Source organism: Oncorhynchus mykiss, chromosome 14 (assembly GCF_013265735.2).
Source record: "Oncorhynchus mykiss isolate Arlee chromosome 14, USDA_OmykA_1.1, whole genome shotgun sequence".
Lineage (NCBI taxonomy): Eukaryota > Metazoa > Chordata > Actinopteri > Salmoniformes > Salmonidae > Oncorhynchus > Oncorhynchus mykiss.
Window position 1 is genome coordinate 42,947,206 of NC_048578.1, and position 21,643 is coordinate 42,968,848.

The 21,643-nt window shown below is 47.4% G+C and overlaps 1 protein-coding gene across 5 annotated transcripts in view; it reads left to right on the forward strand.

The window, feature by feature from the left end:
• The first annotated feature begins 785 nt into the window (after window positions 1–785).
• Window positions 786–21,643, forward strand: part of rps6kal (ribosomal protein S6 kinase a, like) — a 68,855-nt gene continuing 47,997 nt past the window's right edge. Inside the window, exons 1-3 of one of the 5 annotated variants that reach the window (XM_036943613.1) lie at window positions 786–1,192; window positions 17,784–17,843; window positions 21,428–21,629. In XM_036943613.1, coding sequence (XP_036799508.1) covers window positions 1,130–1,192; window positions 17,784–17,843; window positions 21,428–21,629 — 325 coding nt within the window. In that variant the 5' untranslated portion in view covers window positions 786–1,129. Of the gene's footprint in view, window positions 1,193–17,783; window positions 17,844–21,427; window positions 21,630–21,643 lie in introns of those variants that run through there. The other 4 variants (XM_036943612.1, XM_036943611.1, XM_036943610.1 and 1 more) reach the window with 4 other exon arrangements.

Genomic DNA, 21,643 nt, shown 5'->3' on the forward strand with positions numbered 1-21,643 from the left:
CTTCTTTCCTCTCCCCCTCTGCACTTCTCTTCTTTCCTCTCCCCCTCTGCTATTCTCTTTTCCTCTCCCCCTCTGCACTTCTCTTCTGTCCTCTCCCCCTCTGTACTTCTCTTCTGTCCTCTCCCCCTCTGCACTTCTCTTCTTTCCTCTCCCCCTCTGTACTTCTCTTCTTTCCTCTCCCCCTCTGCTATTCTCTTTTCCTCTCCCCCTCTGCTATTCTCTTTTCCCCTCCCCCTCTGTACTTCTCTTCTTTCCTCTCCCCCTCTGTACTTCTCTTCTTTCCTCTCCCCCTCTGTACTTCTCACCTTTCCTCTCCCCCTCTGTACTTCTCTTCTTTCCTCTCCCCCTCTGCTATTCTCTTTTCCTCTCCCCCTCTGCACTTCTCTTCTTTCCCCTCCCCCTCTGCACTTCTCTTCTTTCCTCTCCCCCTCTGCTATTCTCTTTTCCTCTCCCCCTCTGCTATTCTCTTTTCCCCTCCCCCTCTGCACTTCTCTTCTTTCTTCTCCCCCTCTGCTATTCTCTTCTTTCCCCTCCCCCTCTGCTATTCTCTTCTTTCCTCTCCCCCTCTGCTATTCTCTTTTCCTCTCCCCCTCTGCACTTCTCTTCTTTCCTCTCCCCCTCTGCACTTCTCTTCTGTCCTCTCCCCCTCTGCACTTCTCTTCTTTCCTCTCCCCCTCTGCTATTCTCTTTTCCTCTCCCCCTCTGTACTTCTCTTCTTTCCTCTCCCCCTCTGCACTTCTCTTCTGTCCTCTCCCCCTCTGCACTTCTCTTCCCCTCTCCCCCTCTGCACTTCTCTTCTGTCCTCTTCCCCTCTGCTCTGCGCTCCCTGCTTTGTTTGCCTATTATGGGGGAAATCCTTAACTGAATTGCGTCAGAGCTACGTCAATGGCCTCTCAGTGCATTGATGCTGAGGATAGAGACGCCCATATTAATCTATGGGAGAAGAACGTAAAATCGGTTGCCATATGGTCCTGTCAAACCAACTGTCCCGACCCCGGTGTCTGATCTTCCCCGGGCAGTAGGCGCCGGTGACCCAGATCTGTCTCGTGCCCGACCGTGAAGGCAGAATCTCCGGTGGGCTATCAGCGGGCGGGATTCGGCTTGGAGCAGCGGTCTATCTCCGACTACGATGCCGTTCTCCCAGCCGCACGAACCCTGGGACAAAATGGAGGTGACCAGCGTTAGTAGTGAGGTTAGTTCACTATTATAGCTTCTGCATGGAATGTAAGGCTGTTTATATCCCAGCAAAATGTATGAAACTGGGACTGAGACTATATAACGGTGAGACAACATGCATGCTAAAGGAGCAGCTAGGCTAATACTAGTGGTGCTGATAAGCTAGCTGGCTAGCTATCTGCCTGTTCCAGATTATTTATGCGAACTGTGTTTATTTTGAGGCAGCAACTGTTGTCCTTGATGAAATGTATCGGGTTCATATTGGGTTGTTTACCAAGCTGTTGAAACGGGCTGTTTTCACCAGTTCCTTTCGGTGCTGGAGTGGATGTTAGCTGTTGTTTTGTCAGTTAATTTATCAGGCTAGTAACGTTAACGCCTCAATTACCGGCGGCTGTCACTGCGTTAGCTATAAAGTCAGTCTGTAACTACATCATTTATATTGTTAGGTAAACCATCCGCGTGTTTCGACGTGCTGGGGACTGTTTCCCAGACATGAAACTGTAATGCGCTAATGTTGACGTTGTAGCTGCCAGCAGTCCCCGGTCCCACCGCGCCGTTCAGACACGGCTGGTGGGCAGGTCATCATGGCTGCAAGGGTCCAGATTTGATCAAATTCACGTCAGATTGGACTTGTTATGAGAAGGAGGTGAGGGGTAGAGTTAGCTGAAATGCAACAAAAATCTTTTACTTTTAACTGTATTTTTTTCTTCATATATATATATATATATATATATATATACTGCTCAAAAAAATAAAGGGAACACTTAAACAACACAATCTCCAAGTCAATCACACTTCTGTGAAATCAAACTGTCCACTTAGGAAGCAACACTGATTGACAATATATTTCACATGCTGTTGTGCAAATGGAATAGACAACAGGTGGAAATTATAGGCAATTAGCAAGACATTCCCCAATAAAGGAGTGGTTCTGCAGGTGGGGACCACAGACCACTTCCCAGTTTCTATGCTTCCTGGCTGATGTTTTGGTCACTTTTGAATGCTGGCGGTGCTTTCACTCTAGTGGTAGCATGAGACGGAGTCTACAACCCACACAAGTGGCTCAGGTAGTGCAGCTCATCCAGGATGGCACATCCATGCGAGCTGTGGCAAGAAGGTTTGCTGTGTCTGTCAGCGTAGTGTCCAGAGCATGGAGGCGCTACCAGGAGACAGGCCAGTACATCAGGAGACGTGGAGGAGGCCGTAGAAGGGCAACAACCCAGCAGCAGGACCGCTACCTCTGCCTTTGTGCAAGGAGGAGCACTGCCAGAGCCCTGCAAAATGACCTCCAGCAGGCCACAAATGTGCATGTGTCTGCACAAACGGTCAGAAACAGACTCCATGAGGGTGGTATGAGGGCCCGACGTCCACAGGTGGGGGTTGTGCTTACAGCCCAACACCATGCAGGACGTTTGGCATTTGCCAGAGAACACCAAGATTGGCAAATTCGCCACTGGCGCCCTGTGCTCTTCACAGATGAAAGCAGGTTCACACTGAGCACATGTGACAGACGTGACAGAGTCTGGAGATGCCGTGGAGAACGTTCTGCTGCCTGCAACATCCTCCTGCTTGACCGGTTTGGCGGTGAGTCAGTCATGGTGTGGGGTGGCATTTCTTTGGGGGGCCGCACAGCCCTCCATGTGCTCGCCAGAGGTAGCCAGACTGCCATTAGGTACCGAGATGAGATCCTCAGACCCCTTGTGAGACCATATGCTGGTGCGGTTGGCCCTGGGTTCCTCCTAATGCAAGACAATGCTAGACCTCATGTGGCTGGAGTGTGTCAGCAGTTCCTGCAAGAGGAAGGCATTGATGCTATGGACTGGCCCGCCCGTTCCCCAGACCTGAATCCAATTGAGCACATCTGGGACATCATGTCTCGCTCCATCCACCAATGCCACGTTGCACCACAGACTGTCCAGGAGTTGGCGGATGCTTTAGTCAAGGTCTGGGAGGAGATCCCTCAGGAGACCATCCGCCACCTCATCAGGAGCATGCCCAGGGAGGTAGGGAGGACATACAGGCACGTGGAGGCCACACACACTACTGAGCCTCATTTTGACTTGTTTTAAGGACATTACATCAAAGTTGGATCAGCCTGTAGTGTGGTTTTCCACTTTAATTTTGAGTGTGACTCCAAATCCAGACCTCCATGGGTTGATAAATTTGATATCCATTGATCATTTTTGTGTGATTTTGTTGTCAGCACATTCAACTATGTAAAGAAAACAGTATTTAATAATAATATTTCATTCATTCAGATCTAGGATGTGTTATTTTAGTGTTCCCTTTATTTATTTTTTTGTGTGTGTGTGTATATATGTATGTATGTATGTATATATATACATACATACATACATACACACACACACACACACACACACACACACACACACACACACACACACACACACACACACACACACACACACTGGGGCAAAAAAGTATTTAGTCAGCCACCAATTGTGCAAGTTCTCCCACTTAAAAAGATGAGGCCTGTAATTTTCATCATAGGTACACTTCAACTATGACAGACAAAATGAGATAAAAAAATCCAGAAAATCACATTGTAGGATTTTTTTATGAATTTATTTGCAAATTATGGTGAAAAATAAGTATTTGGTCAATAAACTTTTGTTATCTCAATACTTTGTTTATATACCCTTTGTTAGCAAACGTTTTCTGTAAGTCTTCACAAGGTTTTCACACACTGTTGCTGGTATTTTGGCCCATTCCTCCATGCAGATCTCCTCTAGAGCAGTGATGTTTTGGGGCTGTTGCTGGGCAACACGGACTTTCAACTCCCTCCCAAATTTTTCTATGGGGTTGAGATCTGGAGACTGGCTAGGCCACTCCAGGACCTTGAAATGCTTCTTACGAAGCCACTCCTTTGTTGCCCGGTCGGTGTGTTTGGGATCATTGTCACGCTGAAAGACCCAGCCACGTTTCATCTTCAAAGCCCTTGCTGATGGAAGGTTTTCACTGAAAATCTCACGATACATGGCCCCATTCATTCTTTCCTGTTCACGGATCAGTCGTCCCTTGCAGAAAAACAGCCCCAAAGCATGATGTTTCCACCCCCATGCTTCACAGTAGGTATGGTGTTCTTTGGATGCAACTCAGCATTATTTGTCCTCCAAACATGACGAGTTGAGTTTTTACCAAAAAGTTATATTTTGGTTTCATCTGACCATATGACATTCTCCCAATCTTCTTCTGGATCATCCAAATGTTCTCTAGCAAACTTCAGATGGGCCTGGACATGTACTGGCTTAATAAGCAGGGGGACACGTCTGGCACTGCAGGATTTGAGTCCCTGGCGGCGTAGTGTGTTACTGATGGTAGGCTTTGTTACTTTGGTCCCAGCTCTCTGCAGGTCATTCACTGTGTGGTTCTGGGATTCTGGGATTTTTGCTCACCGTTCTTGTAATCATTTTGACCCCACGGGGTGAGATCTTGCGTGGAGCCCCAGATCGAGGGAGATTATCAGTGGTCTTGTATGTCTGGTGGAGGATAGTAGAGGCTGATGTTCCTGGTGGAGGATAGTAGAGGCTGATGTTCCTGGTGGAGGATAGTAGAGGCTGGTGTTCCTGGTGGAGGATAGTAGAGGCTGGTGTTCCTGGTGGAGGATAGTAGAGCTGTTGTTCCTGGTGGACGATAGTAGAGGCTGGTGTTCCTGGTGGATGATAGTAGAGGCTGGTGTTCCTGGTGGAGGATAGTAGAAGCTGGTGTATTTGGTAGAGGCTGGTGTTCCTGGTGGAAGATAGTAGAGGCTGGTGTTCCTGGTGGAAGATAGTAGAGGCTGGTGTTCCTGGTGGAAGATAGTAGAGGCTGGTGTTCCTGGTGGAAGATAGTAGAGGCTGGTGTTCCTGGTGGAAGATAGTAGAGGCTGGTGTTCCTGGTAGAGGATAGTAGAGGCTGGTGTTCCTGGTTGAGGATAGTAGAGGCTGGTGTATCTGGAAGAGGCTGGTGTTCCTGGTGGAGGATAGTAGAGGCTGGTGTTCCTGGTTGAGGATAGTAGAGGCTGGTGTTCCTGGTTGAGGATAGTAGAGCTGGTGTTCCTGGTGGATGATAGTAGAGCTGGTGTTCCTGGTGGATGATAGTAGAGGCTGGTGTTCCTGGTGGAGGATAGTAGAGGCTGGTGTTCCTGGTGGAGGATAGTAGAGCTGGTGTTCCTGGTGGATGATAGTAGAGGCTGGTGTTCCTGGTGGAGGATAGTAGAGGCTGGTGTTCCAGAGGTTGGTGTTCCTGGTGGAAGATGCTGGTGTATCTTGAAGAGGCTGGTGTTCCTGGTAGAGGATAGTAGAGGCTGGTGTATCTGGTGGAGGATAGTAGAGGCTGGTGTATCTGGTGGAGGATAGTAGAGGCTGGTGTTCCTGGTGGAGGATAGTAGAGGCTGGTGTTCCTGGTGGAGGATAGTAGAGGCTGGTGTATCTGGAAGAGACTGGTGTATCTGGAAGAAACTGGTAGTAGAGGCTGGTGTATCTGGAAGAGGCTGGTGTTCCTGGTGGAGGATATAAGAGACTGGTGTTCCTGGTGGAGGATAGTAGAGGCTGGTGTATCTGGAAGAGACTGGTGTTTCTGAAAAGACTGGTGTATCTGGAAGAGACTGGTGTATCTGGAAGAGACTGGTGTTCCTGGTGGAGGATAGTAGAGGCTGGTGTATCTGGAAGAGACTGGTGTTTCTGAAAAGACTGGTGTATCTGGAAGAGACTGGTGTATCTGGAAGAGACTGGTGTTCCTTGTGGAAGATAGTAGAGGCTGGTGTACCTGGTAGAGGATAGTAGAGGCTAGTGTTCCTGATGGAGGATAGTAGAAGCTGGTGTATTTGGTAGAGGCTGGTGTATCTGGTAGAGGCTGGTGTTCCTGGTGGAGGATAGTAGAGGCTGGTGTTCCTGGTGGAGGATAGTAGAGCTGGTGTTCCTGGTGGACGATAGTAGAGGCTGGTGTTCCTGGTTGAGGATAGTAGAGGTTGGTGTATCTGGAAGAGGCTGGTGTTTCTGGTGGAGCATAGTAGAGGCTGGTGTTCCTGGTTGAGGATAGTAGAGGCTGGTGTATCTGGAAGAGGCTGGTGTTCCTGGTGGAGGATAGTAGAGGCTGGTGTTCCTGGTGGAGGATAGTAGAGGCTGGTGTATCTGGTGGAGGATAGTAGAGGCTGGTGTTCCTGGTTGAGGATAGTAGAGGCTGGTGTATCTGGAAGAAACTGGTGTTCCTGGTGGAGGATAGTAGGGGCTGGTGTTCCTGGTGGAGGATAGTAGAGGCTGGTGTTCCTGGTGGAGGATAGTAGAGGCTGGTGTTTCTGGTTGAGGATAGTAGAGGCTGGTGTATCTGGAAGAAACTGGTGTTCCTGGTGGAGAATAGTAGAGGCTGGTGTTCCTGGTGGAGGATAGTAGAGTCTGGTGTTCCTGGTAGAGGCAGGTGTTCCTGGTAGAGAATGGTGTTCCTGCTGTAGGATAGTAGAGGCTGATGTTCCTGGTGGAGGATAGTAGAGGCTGGTGTATCTGGAAGAGGCTGGTGTTCCTGGTGGAGGATAGTAGAGGCTGGTGTTCCTGGTGGAGGATAGTAGAGGCTTGTGTATCTGGAAGAAACTGGTGTTCCTGGTGGAGGATAGTAGAGGCTGGTGTATCTGGAAGAGGCTGGTGTTCCTGGTGGAGGATAGTAGAGGCTGGTGTTCCTGGTGGAGGATAGTAGAGGCTTGTGTATCTGGAAGAAACTGGTGTTCCTGGTGGGGGATAGTAGAGGCTGTTGTTCCTGGTGGAAGATAGTAGAGGCTGGTGTTCCTGAGGCTGGTGTTCCTGGTGGAAGATGCTGGTGTATCTTGAAGAGGCTGGTGTTCCTGGTGGAGGATAGTAGAGGCTGTTGTATCTGGTAGAGGCTGGTGTTCCTGGTGGAGGATAGTAGAGCCTAGTGTTCCTGGTGGAGGATAGTAGACGCTGGTGTATCTGGTGGAGGATATTAGAGGCTGGTGTATCTGGTAGAGGCTGGTGTATCTGGTAGAGGCTGGTGTATCTGGTAGAGGCTGGTGTATCTGCTAGAGGATAGTAGAGATTGGTGTATCTGGTAGAGGCTGGTGTATCTGGTGTGGGATAGTAGAGGCTGGTGTATCTGGTAGAGGCTGGTGTATCTGGTAGAGGCTGGTGTATCTGGTAGAGGCTGGTGTATCTGGTTGAGGATAGTAGAGGCTGGTGTTCCTGGTGAAGGATAGTAGTTGCTGGTGTTCCTGGTAGAGGCTGGTGTATCTGGAAGAGGCTGGTGTATCTGGAAGAGGCTGGTGTATCTGGAAGAGGCTGGTGTATCTGGAAGAGGCTGGTGTATCTGGAAGAGGCTGGTGTATCTGGAAGAGGCTGGTGTATCTGGAAGAGGCTGGTGTATCTGGAAGAGGCTGGTGTATCTGGAAGAAACTGGTAGTATAGGCTGTTGTATCTGGAAGAGGCTGGTGTTCCTGGTGGAGGATAGTAGAGGCTGATGTTCCTGGTGGAGGATAGTAGAGGCTGGTGTATCTGGAAGAGGCTGGTGTTCCTGGTGAAGGATAGTAGAGACTGGTGTTCCTGGTGGAGGATAGTAGAGACTGGTGTTCCTGGTGGAGGATAGTAGAGGCTGGTGTATCTGGAAGAGGCTGGTGTTCCTGGTGGAGGATAGAAGAGGCTGGTGTTCCTGGTGGAGGATAGTAGAGACTGGTGTATCTGGAAGAGACTGGTGTATCTGGAAGAGACTGGTGTATCTGGAAGAGACTGGTGTACCTGGTGGAGGATAGTAGAAGCTGGTGTATTTGGTAGAGGCTGGTTTATCTGGTAGAGGCTGGTGTTCCTGGTGGAGGATAGTAGAGGTTGGTGTTCCTGGTGGAAGATGCTGGTGTATCTGGAAGAGGCTGGTGTTCCTGGTTGAGGATAGTAGAGGGTGGTTGAAGATAGTAGAGGCTGGTGTACCTGGTAGAGGATAGTAGAGGCTAGTGTTCCTGGTGGAGGATAGTAGAAGCTGGTGTATTTGGTAGAGGCTGGTGTTCCTGGTTGAGGATAGTAGAGCCTGGTGTATCTGGAAGAAACTGGTGTTCCTGGTGGAGGATAGTAGAGGCTAGTGTATCTGGAAGAAACTGGTGTTCCTGGTGTAGGATAGTAGAGGCTGGTGTTCCCGGTGGAGGATAGTAGAGGCTGGTGTTCCTGGTAGAAGCTGGTGTTCCTGGTGGAGGATAGTAGAGGCTGATGTTCCTGGTGGAGGATAGTAGAGACTGGTGTATCTGGATGAGGCTGGTGTTCCTGGTGAAGGATAGTAGAGCCTGGTGTTCCTGGTGGAGGATAGTAGAGACTGGTGTTCCTGGTGGAGGATAGTAGAGGCTGGTGTATCTGGAAGAGGCTGGTGTTCCTGGTGAAGGATAGTAGGGGCTGGTTTTCCTGGTGGAGGATAGTAGATGCTGGTTTATCTGGTAGAGGCTGGTGTTCCTGGTGGAGGATAGTAGAGGCTGGTGTATCTGGTGGAGGATATTAGAGGCTGGTGTATCTGGTAGAGGCTGGTGTATCTGGTAGAGGCTGGTGTATCTGGTAGAGGCTGGTGTATCTGGTAGAGGCTGGTGTATCTGCTAGAGGCTGGTGTATCTGCTAGAGGATAGTAGAGATTGGTGTATCTGGTGTATCTGGTGGAGGATAGTAGAGGATGGTTTATCTGGTAGAGGCTGGTGTTCCTGGTGGAGGATAGTCGAGGCTGGTGTATCTGGTGGAGGATAGTAGAGGCTGGTGTATCTGGTAGAGGCTGGTGTTCCTGGTGGACGATAGTAGAGCCTGGTGTTCCTGGTGGAGGATAGTAGAGGCTGGTGTATCTGGTGGAGGATATTAGAGGCTGGTGTATCTGGTAGAGGCTGGTGTTCCTGGTGGAGGATAGTAGTGGCTGGTGTATCTGGAAGAGGCTGATGTATCTGGAAGAGGCTGATGTATCTGGAAGAAGCTGGTGTATTTGGTAGAGACTGGTGTATTTGGTAGAGGCTGGTGTTCCTGGTGGAGGATAGTAGAGGTTGGTGTTCCTGGTGGAAGATGCTGGTGTATCTGGAAGAGGCTGGTGTTCCTGGTTGAGGATAGTAGAGGGTGGTTGAAGATAGTAGAGGCTGGTGTACCTGGAAGAGGCTGGTGTTCCTGGTAGAGGATAGTAGAGGCTAGTGTTCCTGGTGGAGGATAGTAGAAGCTGGTGTATTTGGTAGAGGCTGGTGTATCTGGTAGAGGCTGGTGTTCCTGGTTGAGGATAGTAGAGCCTGGTGTATCTGGAAGAAACTGGTGTTCCTGGTGGAGGATAGTAGAGGCTGGTGTTCCTGGTGTAGGATAGTAGAGGCTGGTGTTCCCGGTGGAGGATAGTAGAGGCTGGTGTTCCTGGTAGAAGCTGGTGTTCCTGGTGGAGGATAGTAGAGGCTGATGTTCCTGGTGGAGGATAGTAGAGGCTGGTGTATCTGGAAGAGGCTGGTGTTCCTGGTGGAGGATAGTAGAGACTGGTGTTCCTGGTGGAGGATAGTAGAGGGTGGTGTATCTGGAAGAGGCTGGTGTTCATGGTGAAGGATAGTAGGGGCTGGTGTTCCTGGTAGAGGCTGGTGTATCTGGTAGAGGATATTAGAGGCTGGTGTATCTGGTAGAGGCTGGTGTATCTGGTAGAGGCTGGTGTATCTGGTAGAGGCTGGTGTATCTGGTAGAGGCTGGTGTATCTGCTAGAGGATAGTAGAGATTGGTGTATCTGGTGTATCTGGTGGAGGATAGTAGAGGCTGGTTTATCTGGTAGAGGCTGGTGTTCCTGGTGGACGATAGTAGAGCCTGGTGTTCCTGGTGGAGGATAGTAGAGGCTGGTGTATCTGGTGGAGGATATTAGAGGCTGGTGTATCTGGTAGAGGCTGGTGTATCTGGTAGAGGCTGGTGTATCTGGTAGAGGCTGGTGTATCTGGTAGAGGCTGGTGTATCTGCTAGAGGATAGTAGAGATTGGTGTATCTGGTGTATCTGGTGGAGGATAGTAGAGGCTGGTTTATCTGGTAGAGGCTGGTGTTCCTGGTGGACGATAGTAGAGCCTGGTGTTCCTGGTGGAGGATAGTAGTGGCTGGTGTATCTGGAAGAGGCTGATGTATCTGGAAGAGGCTGATGTATCTGGAAGAGGCTGGTGTATCTGGTAGAGGCTGGTGTATCTGGAAGAAACTGGTAGTAGAGGCTGGTGTATCTGGAAGAGGCTGGTGTTCCTGGTGGAGGATAGAAGAGGCTGGTGTTCCTGGTGGAGGATAGTAGAGACTGGTGTATCTGGAAGAGACTGGTGTATCTGGAAGAGACTGGTGTTCCTGGTGGAGGATAGTAGAGGCTGGTGTACCTGGTGGAGGATAGTAGAAGCTGGTGTATTTGGTAGAGGCTGGTGTATCTGGTAGAGGCTGGTGTTCCTGGTGGAGGATAGTAGAGGTTGGTGTTCCTGTTGGAAGATGCTGGTGTATCTGGAAGAGGCTGGTGTTCCTGGTTGAGGATAGTAGAGGGTGGTGGAAGGTAGTAGAGGCTGGTGTATCTGGAAGAGGCTGGTGTTCCTGGTAGAGGATAGTAAAGGCTGATGTTCCTGGTGGAGGATAGTAGAGGCTGGTGTTCCTGGTGGAGGATAGTAGAGGCTGGTGTATCTGGAAGAGGCTGGTGTCCCTGGCGGAGGATAGTAGAGGCTGGTGTTCCTGATGGAGGATAGTAGAGGCTGGTTTATCTGGTGGAGGATAGTAGAGGCTGGTGTTCCTGGTGTATCTAGAAGAGGCTGGTGTTCCTGTTGGAGGATAGTAGAGGCTGGTGTTCCTGGTGTATCTAGAAGAGGCTGGTGTTCCTGGTGGAGGATAGTAGAGGCTGGTGTTCCTGGTGTATCTAGAAGAGGCTGGTGTTCCTGTTGGAGGATAGTAGAGGCTGGTGTATCTGGTGGAGGATAGTAGAGATTGGTGTATCTGGTAGAGACTGGTGTATCTGGTGGAGGATAGTAGAGGCTGGTGTATCTGGTAGAGGCTGGTGGAGGATAGTAGAGGCTGGTGTTCCTGTTGGAAGATAGTAGAGGCTGGTGTTCCTGGTGGAAGATGCTGGTGTATCTGGAAGATGCTGGTGTTCCTGGTTGAGAATAGTAGAGGCTGGTGTATCTGGTAGAGGCTGGTGTATCTGTTGGAGGATAGTAGAGGCTGGTGTTCCTGGTGGAGGACAGTAGTGGCTGGTGTTCCTGGTGGAGGATAGTAGAGGCTGGTGTATCTGGAAGAGGCTGGTGTATCTGGAAGAGGCTGGTGTATCTGGAAGAGGCTGTTGTATCTGCTGGTGTATCTGCTGGTGTATCTGGTAGAGGCTGGTGTATCTGGTAGAGGCTGGTGTTTCTGGAAGAAACTGGTAGTAGAGGCTGGTGTATCTGGAAGAGGCTGGTGTTCCTGGTGGAGGATAGTAGAGGCTAGTGTTCCTGGTGGAGGATAGTAGAGGCTGGTGTATCTGGAAGAAACTGGTGTTCCTGGTGGAGGATAGTAGAGGCTGGTGTTCCTGGTGGAGGATAGTAGAGGCTGGTGTTCCTGGTGGAGGATAGTAGAGTGTGGTGTATCTGGAAGAAACTGGTGTTCCTGGTGAAGGATAGTAGGGGCTGGTGTTCCTGGTGGAGGATAGTAGAGGCTGGTTTATCTGGTAGAGGCTGGTGTTCCTGGTGGAGGATAGTAGAGCCTGGTGTTCCTGGTGGAGGATAGTAGAGGCTGGTGTATCTGGTGGAGGATATTAGAGGCTGGTGTATCTGGTAGAGGCTGGTGTATCTGGTAGAGGCTGGTGTATCTGGTAGAGGCTGGTGTATCTGGTAGAGGCTGGTGTATCTGGTAGAGGCTGGTGTATCTGGTAGAGGCTGGTGTATCTAGTAGAGGCTGGTGTATCTGCTAGAGGATAGTAGAGATTGGTGTATCTGGTGGAGGATAGTAGAGGCTGGTGTATCTGGTAGAGGCTGGTGTATCTGGTGGAGGATAGTAGAGGCTGGTGTTCCTGGTAGAGACTGGTGTATCTGGTTGAGGATAGTAGAGATTGGTGTATCTGGTGGAGGATAGTAGAGGCTGGTGTATCTGGTGGAGGAGTGTGTTCCTGGTGGATCATAGTAGAGTCTGGTGTACCTGGTAGAGGCTGGTGTATCTGGAGAGAATAGTGGAGGCTGGTGTACCTGGTAGAGGCTGGTGTATCTGGAGAGAATAGTAGAGGCTGGTGTACCTGGTAGAGGCTGGTGTATTTAAAGGATAGTAGTGTCTTGGGTTTCCGGTAGAGTCGTATTTTTTGAGATTATGTGGGCTTTATAAATAAATAAATAAATATTAAAATACATAGTTTGAAGTACAAACATCATTGTGGCAATACATATCTTGCAGTAGGACTATATAATATTAATCTCCAGAGTAGACAGGATAAATGTTAAGAGGTTTTATGTTCTCTTTACTTCTAAATTAGTCCTGAAGATATCGACCTAGATCTTGACAATATCCAAAACAGCTAACAATAATTTCAATTTTTACAAATTCAGCCATTTTTAAATTGTGAAGTCATATCTTTTTACACAATACCACAACTAAGTTTTCCAATTTGGGAGGGAAAGTAGATGAAGCTTTCAATAATTTACTGTGTATTTCAGATGGAATCGAGGCATTACAATGTACCAGAGGACACCAACATAGAGCTCCTTCTGCTACAGTATGTACTTACAGAAAACTCACCTTCCAGATGTGTAGCTGTGAAGACTGAGACGGTGTTCATTCTTTACAGTCTAGAACCTTGGAGAAGGGGAGGGTGCTAAGCTGACGTATGGAATTGTTTTAAGATAGTCATACTATGGATAATTTAGTTATTTGATTTAGAATTTTAGGAGCCTTTCAGGAATCAAAAAATGATTTGATCAAACATTGATTTTCACCTTTTCTACTAAACCACATAGAAACACATTGAATAACACATTCAGAAAGGACAGTCAGAATATAAATAATAAGATACAAGGTTTTGAAGTATCAATATTTTTTACACATTTCACCTCAAAACTACCATCATAATTCCATTTGTTTAAAAAAGCCTGGTACCGGTTACCTTCAGAGGAGTCCTGTGACACTTGTTTGTAGCCCAAACGGTTTGGACACTACCAAACAGAAGTTGGCACATCGACGCTACTGAATTCAGAGAAGTCTCTGAACGGAGAACACCATCATGTTCGTGAGAGTCTCCCCTTTCCGTAGAGTGGTCATAATAGATTCGGACGCTACAGATGTTTTTGTGAGAAGATATTCGGGATGTCTCCTGGTCTGACAAACACCACTCTAGTTCTGCCATCTTTCAGCCCGGAAGTGAGACATTGTCAGATGCCTATGTCTTGAGACTCATCCAATGCAAAAAAAAAACATATCCCTAGCTTAAACTGACAGATTTTTTTACGAGGATTGTTTTGTTATGCACAGGTGCGTCAATCGACTCTAGGGGGTTTGAATGTTGATCTGACGTCATAATAACAGGGTCATTGGCTGTGCTGGAGCAGTAAGACAAACTGTAGACGAACGTCGGGGTGTGAAGTCAGGGGAGGTGCATCTGGGACAGCAGTCGGACACGGTTGTTACCTACGGTTACCCACATCAAGGCTCCGTGTAACATGGCAGTGTTGCCCTTGTTTGAGTAACTGCAGCGACTTGAGGCGGCTTCATAAAAAACCTGCATGAACTTTGATCACAAGTTCATGCAGTCGATATGTAGACATATGCTCTGTGTACACGGAGTCTCACATATAAATAAGAAAAGCACTTTTTTTGTCCATTAAAATAACATCAAATTGATCAGAAATACAGTGTAGACATTGTTAATGTTGTAAATGACTATTGTAGCTGGAAACAGCAGATTTTTTTGTGGAATATCTACATAGGTGTACAGAGGCCCATAATCAGCAACCATCACTCCTGTGTTCCAATGGCACGTTGTGTTAGTTGATCATTTTAAAAGGCTAATTGAGCATTAGAAACCCCTTTTGCAATTATGTTAGCACAGCTGAAAACTGTTGTTCTGATTTAAAGAAGCAATAAAACTGTCCTTCTTTAGACCAGTTGAGTATCTGGAGCATTAGCATTTGTGGGTTCGATTACAGGCTCAAAATGGCCAGAAACAAAGCACTTTCTTCTGAAACTCATCAGTCTATTCTTGTACTGAGAAATGAAAGCTATTCCATGTGAGAAATTGCCAAGAAACGGAAGAACTCATACAACGCTGTGTACTACTCCCTTCATAGAACAGTGCAAACTGGCTCTAAGCGGAATAGAAAGAGGTGTGGGAGGCCCCGGTGCACAACTGAACATGGGGACAAGTACATTAGTGTCTAGTTTGAGAAACAGACGCCTCAAAAGTCCTCAACTGGCAGCTTCATTAAATAGTACCAGTCTCAACGTCAACAGTGAAGAGGTGACTCTGGGATGCTGGCCTTGTAGGCAGAGTTCCTCTGTCCAATGTCTGTATTCCTTTGCCCATCTTAATAAAAAAAATATATTGGCCAGTGTGAGATATTGTTTTTTCTTTGTATCTCTGCCAGAAGGCCTGCATTCCAGGGTCGTCTATTCACTGTTGACTTTGAGACTGGTGATTTGCGGGTACTACTGTGAGTCAGGAGGAGTGAAGACTCTGTGTCAGGCCTTCATGGTCGAATTGCTGCAAAGAAACCACCACTAAAGGACACCAATGATAAGAAGAGACTTGCTTGGGCCAAGAAACACAAGCAATGGACTTGTCATTTGATCTGGAGTCCAAATTGGAGATTTTTGGTTCCAACTGCCGTGTCTTTGTGAGATGCAGTGTGGGTGAACAGATGATCTCCGCATGTGTGTTTCCAACTGTAAAAAATGGAGGAGGAGGTTTTAGTGGGGGGTGATTTGCTGGTGACACTGTCAGTGATTTATTTAGAATTCAAGCACACTTAACCAGCATGGCTACCACAGCATTTTGCAGCGATACGCCATCCCATCTAGTTTGGGCTTAGTATTTGTTTTTCAACAGGACAATGACCCACAACACCTCCAGGCTGTGTAAGGGCCATTTGACTAAGAAGCAGAGTGATGGCGTGCTGCATCAGATGACCTGACCTTCACAACCACCCAACCTCAACCAAATTTATATGGTTTGGGATAAGTCGGACTGCAGAGTGAAGGAAAAGCAGCCAACAAGTGCTCAGCATATGTGGGTACTCCTTCAAGACTGTTGGAAAAGCATTCCAGGTGAAGCTGGTTGAGAGAATGCCAAGAGTGTGCATAGCTGTCATCAAGGCAAAGGGTGGCAATATGAAGAATCTCAAATATAAAATATATTTTGATTTAACACTATTGGTTACTAAATGATTCCATATGTGTTATTTCATAGTTTTGATGTCTATTCTATTATTCTACAATGTAAAAATAAAGAAACACCCTTGAATGAGTAGGTGTTCTAAAACTGTTGACCGGTAGTGAATATTACAGTGCCCTTGGAAAGTATTCAGACACTAACTTTTTCCACATTTTGTTACGTTATTCTAAAATTGATTTAAATAGTTTTTTCCCCTCATCAATCTACTCACAATACCCCATAATGACAAAGCAAAAACAGGTTCAGAAATTTGTGCAAATATGTATGTATAAAAATAAATCACATGAACATAAGTATTTAGATCCTTTACTCGGTACTTTGATGAAGCACCTTTGGCAGCGTTTACAGCCTCAAGTCTTCTTGGGTATGGCACTACAAGCTTGGCACAGCTCTATTTGGGGAGTTTCTTTTCTCTGAAGAGCCTATCAAGCTCTGTCAGGTTGGATGGGGAGCGCCATTGCACAGCTATTTTCAGGTCTCCAGAGATGTTTGATCGGGTTCAAGTCCGGGCTCTGGCTGGGACACTCAAGGACATTCAGAGACTTGTCCCGAAGCCACTCCTGCGTTGTCTTGGCTTTGTGCTTAGGGTTGTTGTCCTGTTGGAAGGTGAACCTTTGCCCCAGTCTGAGGTCCTGCGTGCTCTGGAGCAGATTTTCATCAAGGGTCTCCCTGTGCTTTGCTCCGTTCATCTTTCCCTCGATCCTGACTAGTCTCCCAGTCCCTGCCGCTGAAAAACATCCCCACAGCATGATGCTGCCACCACCATGCTTCACTGTAGGGATGGTGCCAGGTTTCTTCCAGATGTGACGCTTGGCATTCAGGCCAAAGAGTTCAATCTTGGTTTCATCAGATCAGAGAATCTTGTTTCTAATTGTCTGAGAGTCCTTTAGGTGCCTTTTGTCAAACTCCAAGCCGGCTGTCGTGCCTTTTACTGAGAAGTGGCTTCCGTCTGGCCAGTCTACCATAAAGGCCTGATTGGTGTAGTGCTGCGGAGATGATTGTCCTTCTGGAATGTTCTCCCATCTCCACAGAGGAACTCTGGAGTGCTGTCATAGTGACCATCGGTTTCTTGGTCAACTCCCTGACCAAGGCCCTTCTCCCCGATTGATCAGTTTATCTGGACGGCCAGCTCTAGGAAGAGTCCTGGTTGTTCCAAACTTCTTCAATTTAATAATGATGGAGGCCACTGTGTTCTTGGGGACCTTTTGGTACCCTTCCCCAGATCTGTGCCTGGACACAATCCTGTCTCTGAGCGCTATGGACATTTCCTCCGACCTCATGGATTGGTTTTTGCTCTAACATGCGCTGTCAACTGTGGGACCTTCTATAGACAGGTGTGTGCCTTTCCAAATCATGTCCAACCAATTACATTTTCCACAGGTGGACTCCAATCAAGTTGTAGAAACATTAAGGATAATAAATGGAAACAGGATGCACCTGGGCTCATCGTCTCATCGCAAAGGGACTGAATACTAACGTATATTTTATTTTATTTTTGCAAAAAAAAATCAAACCTGTTTCCGCTTTGTCATTATGGGGTATTGTATGTAGATGAGGAAAACATATATTTAATCCATTTTAACAAAATGTAATAAAAGTCAAGTGGTCTGAATACTTTCCCGAATGTGCTGTAGTTGGCAATAGAAGTACATTTTTTGGTTGGTATCATTTGCATTTAGATTTATATATAATTTTGGTTAACCCCATGACAATGATTTTGAGGTATGAAGATGTTATCAATTAAATGAAGCTTTCACAAAAATATACATAGGAAAACCATAACTTGCACGCACGCAGATCGGTGAAATGGTAAGATAAATTGGCATTCCACATGAGAAAGGCTGCAGTCTCCTCGTGTAGCCTTTTACCGGCAACTTCAGGAATAATGGCAGAATCTGTGAAAGCAAGCAGGAGGAGAATAGTTTTTTTATTCTGGTCATCTAGATCTCTAACTCCCTCTTGGGGCATTTGTCTCATTTCATCAAACCATACGCTTTAAGCATCATTCAAGCTCAATGCATATAGTTGATTTTTTATGAAACACAGGGTGTGTCTATATATGGAAAAATACTCATTTAAAAATGTCCGATTGGTTGAATGAACAGGCGACTTTCCATCGACTAAGATTTTATTTTGTCGGGAACAGCTCTTGTTGTCATTGACTTGCCAAATTGACCTGCTGGAACGCTCCCATCGTGTTGTGTGTCAGCTCTGTTGATGTGTGATTTGTATTGTGTTGACGTGGTTGTTTACTGTGTGTGTGTGTGTGTGTGTTCCAGGTTAATGGTCACCAGATCCTGGATGAGCCCATGGACGAGGGAGAGTCTTTTACTCATTGTGTGAGTAACATGGAGGGTCTGTGTCACTGTGTGAGAAACATGGAGGGTGTGAGTAACATGGAGGGTGTGTCTCACTGTATGAGGAACATGGGGGGGGTGTCTCACTGTGTGAGGAACATGGGGGGTGTGTCTCACTGTGTGAGGAACATGGGGGGTGGGTCTCACTGGGTGAGGAACATGGGGGGTGGGTCTCACTGGGTGAGGAACATGGGGGGTGTGTCTCACTGGGTGAGGAACATGGGGGGGGTGTGTCTCACTGGGTGAGGAACATGGGGGGGGTGTGTCTCACTGGGTGAGGAACATGGGGGGTGTGTCTCACTGGGTGAGGAACATGGGGGATGTCTCACTGGGTGAGGAACATGGGGGGTGAGGAACATGGGGGGTGTCTCACTGCGTGAGGAACATGGGGGGGTTGTCTCACTGTGTGAGGAACATGGGGGGGGTTGTCTCACTGTGTGAGGAACATGGGGGGGGTTGTCTCACTGTGAGTAACATGGGGGGTGTGTCTCACTGTGAGGAACATGGGGGGTGTGTCACTGTGTGAGGAACATGGGGGGCGTGTGTCACTGTGTGAGGAACATGGGGGGTGGGTGTCACTGTGTGAGGAACATGGGTGGTGGGTGTCACTGTGTGAGGAACATGGGGGGTGGGTGTCACTGTGTGAGGAAAATGGGGGGCGTGTGTCTCACTGTGTGAGGAACATGGGGGGTGTGCACAGTAGTAGTAGCAATAATAATAGTCATTTGTATAGAGCTTTTCAGGACAGTGTACCTGGTAGAGGATAATGTTCCTGGTAGAGGATAGTGTACCTGGTAGAGGATAGTGTACCTGGTAGTGTTCCTGGTAGAGGATAGTGTTCCTGGTAGTGGATAGTGTTCCTGGTAGAGGATAGTGTACCTGGTAGAGGATAGTAGAGGATAGTGTACCTGGTAGTGGATAGTGTTCCTGGTAGTGGATAGTGTTCCTGGTAGAGGATAGTGTACCTGGTAGAGGATAGTAGAGGATAGTGTACCTGGTAGTGGATAGTGTTCCTGGTAGAGGATAGTGTTCCTGGTAGAGGATAGTAGAGGATAGTGTTCCTGGTAGAGGATAGTAGAGGATAGTGTACCTGGTAGAGGATAGTGTTCCCGGTAGAGGATAGTGTTCTCGGTAAAGGATAGTGTTCCTGGTAGAGGATAGTAGAGGATAGTGTTCCTGGTAGAGGATAGTGTTCCTGGTAGTGGACAGTGTACCTGGTAGAGGATAGTAGAGGATAGTGTACCTGGTAGAGGATAGTAGAGGATAGTGTACCTGGTAGAGGATAGTGTACCTGGTAGAGGATAGTGTACCTGGTAGAGGATAGTGTACCTGGTAGAGGATAGTAGTGGATAGTGTTCCTGGTAGAGGATAGTAGAGGATAGTGTTCCTGGTAGAGGATAGTAGAGGATAGTGTACCTGGTAGAGGATAGTGTACCTGGTAGAGGATAGTGTACCTGGTAGAGGATAGTGTACCTGATAGAGGATAGTGTTCCTGGTAGAGGATAGTGTTCCTGGTAGAGGCTAGTGTACCTGGTAGAGGCTAGTGTACCTGGTAGAGGATAGTGTACTTAGTGTTCCTGGTAGAGGATAGTGTACCTAGTAGAGGATAGTGTTCCCGGTAGAGGATAGTCGAGGATAGTGTTCCTGGTAGAGGATAGTAGAGGATAGTGTTCCTGGTAGAGGATAGTGTTCCCGGTAGAGGATAGTGTTCCTGGTTTAGGATAGTAGAGGATAGTGTTCCTGGTTTAGGATAGTAGAGGATAGTGTTCCTGGTAGAGGATAGTAGAGGATAGTGTTCCTAGTAGAGGATAGTGTTCCTAGTAGAGGATAGTGTTCCTGGTAGAGGATAGTGTTCCCGGTAGAGGATAGTGTTCCTAGAAGAGGATAGTAGAGGATAGTGTTCCCGGTAGAGGATAGTGTTCCTGGTAGAGGATAGTGTTCCTGGTAGAGGATAGTAGAGGATAGTGTTCCTGGTAGAGGATAGTGTTCCCGGTAGAGGATAGTGTTCCTAGAAGAGGATAGTAGAGGATAGTGTTCCCGGTAGAGGATAGTGTTCCTGGTAGAGGATAGTGTTCCTGGTAGAGGATAGTAGAGGATAGTGTTCCTGGTAGAGGATAGTGTTCCTGGTTTAGGATAGTAGAGGATAGTTTTCCTGGTAGAGGATTGTAGAGGATAGTGTTCCTGGTAGAGGATAGTGTTCCTGGTTTAGGATAGTAGAGGATAGTGTTCCTGGTAGAGGATAGTAGAGAATAGTGTTCCTGGTAGAGGATAGTGTTCCTGGTTTAGGATAGTAGAGGATAGTGTTCCTGGTAGAGGATAGTAGAGGATAGTGTTCCTGGTAGAGGATAGTAGAGGATAGTGTTCCTAGTAGAGGATAGTGTTCCTGGTAGAGGATAGTAGAGGATAGTGTTCCTGGTAGAGGATAGTAGAGGATAGTGTTCCTAGTAGAGGATAGTGTTCCCGGTAGAGGATAGTGTTCCTGGAAGAGGATAGTAGAGGATAGTGTTCCTGGAAGAGGATAGTAGAGGATAGTGTTCCTGGTAGAGGATAGTAGAGAATAGTGTTCCTAGTAGAGGATAGTGTTCCTGGTAGAGGATAGTGTTCCTGGTAGAGGATAGTAGAGGATAGTGTTCCTAGTAGAGGATAGTGTTCCCGGTAGAGGATAGTGTTCCTGGAAGAGGATAGTAGAGGATAGTGTTCCTGGAAGAGGATAGTAGAGGATAGTGTTCCTGGTAGAGGATAGTAGAGAATAGTGTTCCTAGTAGAGGATAGTGTTCCTGGTAGAGGTTGTGTACAGTATATGTTAAATGCATAAAAAAAGATCAAATAAAAACAATACATTTAGAATCAGTAGATAGGCTAGGTGCTAAAATCACTTTCCAGATTAGGACTTGAAGAAAAACAGTATTTAGAAATGGGTTTTATGTCCCGTTTTAGAGGTTCCGATTAATGGGGTGACTCTCAGATGTTCAAGGAGAGAATCCGTAGGCAAGGGGCATGAGAGGTCCCTTAGTCTATTCTAGACTGTAAAGACTATGAGGGGGATTCTGGAGTCGATCCACTAGTTGACTGGAGGCCAGTTCAGTAAGGATGGGGGTGATGTGTGCGGACGTCTTGGTCCTGGTCAGGCTGCACTATTCTGGAGAATGTTTGTTTTATTGAACCTTTATCTAACTCGTCAAGTCAGTTAAGAGCAAATTCTTATCTACAATTACGGCCTAGCCAGGCCAAACCCAGAGCTGTAGTCAATCCGGGAAAACATTTAGGTGTGGGCTAGTTTCTCTGTATCTGGCTGGGAGAGCTATAGTTTGGCCCGGGCAATGTTTCTTAGATAGAAACATGTTAGCGGATACGGTTTATATGGGCATCACAGGACAGAGAAGGGTCAAAGTTGACTCCCAAGTTGGAGAGGGTGGATGGCTTGACCGTCGATTGTAGGGCAGATGTTCCCACCACTGGTGACCTACTTGAATAAGGGGTTGTATGTGCGTATATATTTTGTGTGTGCATGCAGTACTAACTGTGTGTGTGTGTGTGTGTGTGTGTGTGTGTGTGTGTGTGTGTAGGATGAGGTTACGTCATATTCAGAGATCCATATCACCCACCATGTGAAGGAGGGCTGTGAGAAGGCTGACCCGAGGCAGTTTGAGCTGCTTAAGGTCCTGGGGCAGGGTTCCTTCGGAAAGGTTTTTCTGGTCCGGAAGGTCACAGGTCCAGACGCGGGTCAGTTATATGCAATGAAAGTCCTCAAGAAGGCTTCGTTGAAAGGTAACAGTCCAGTT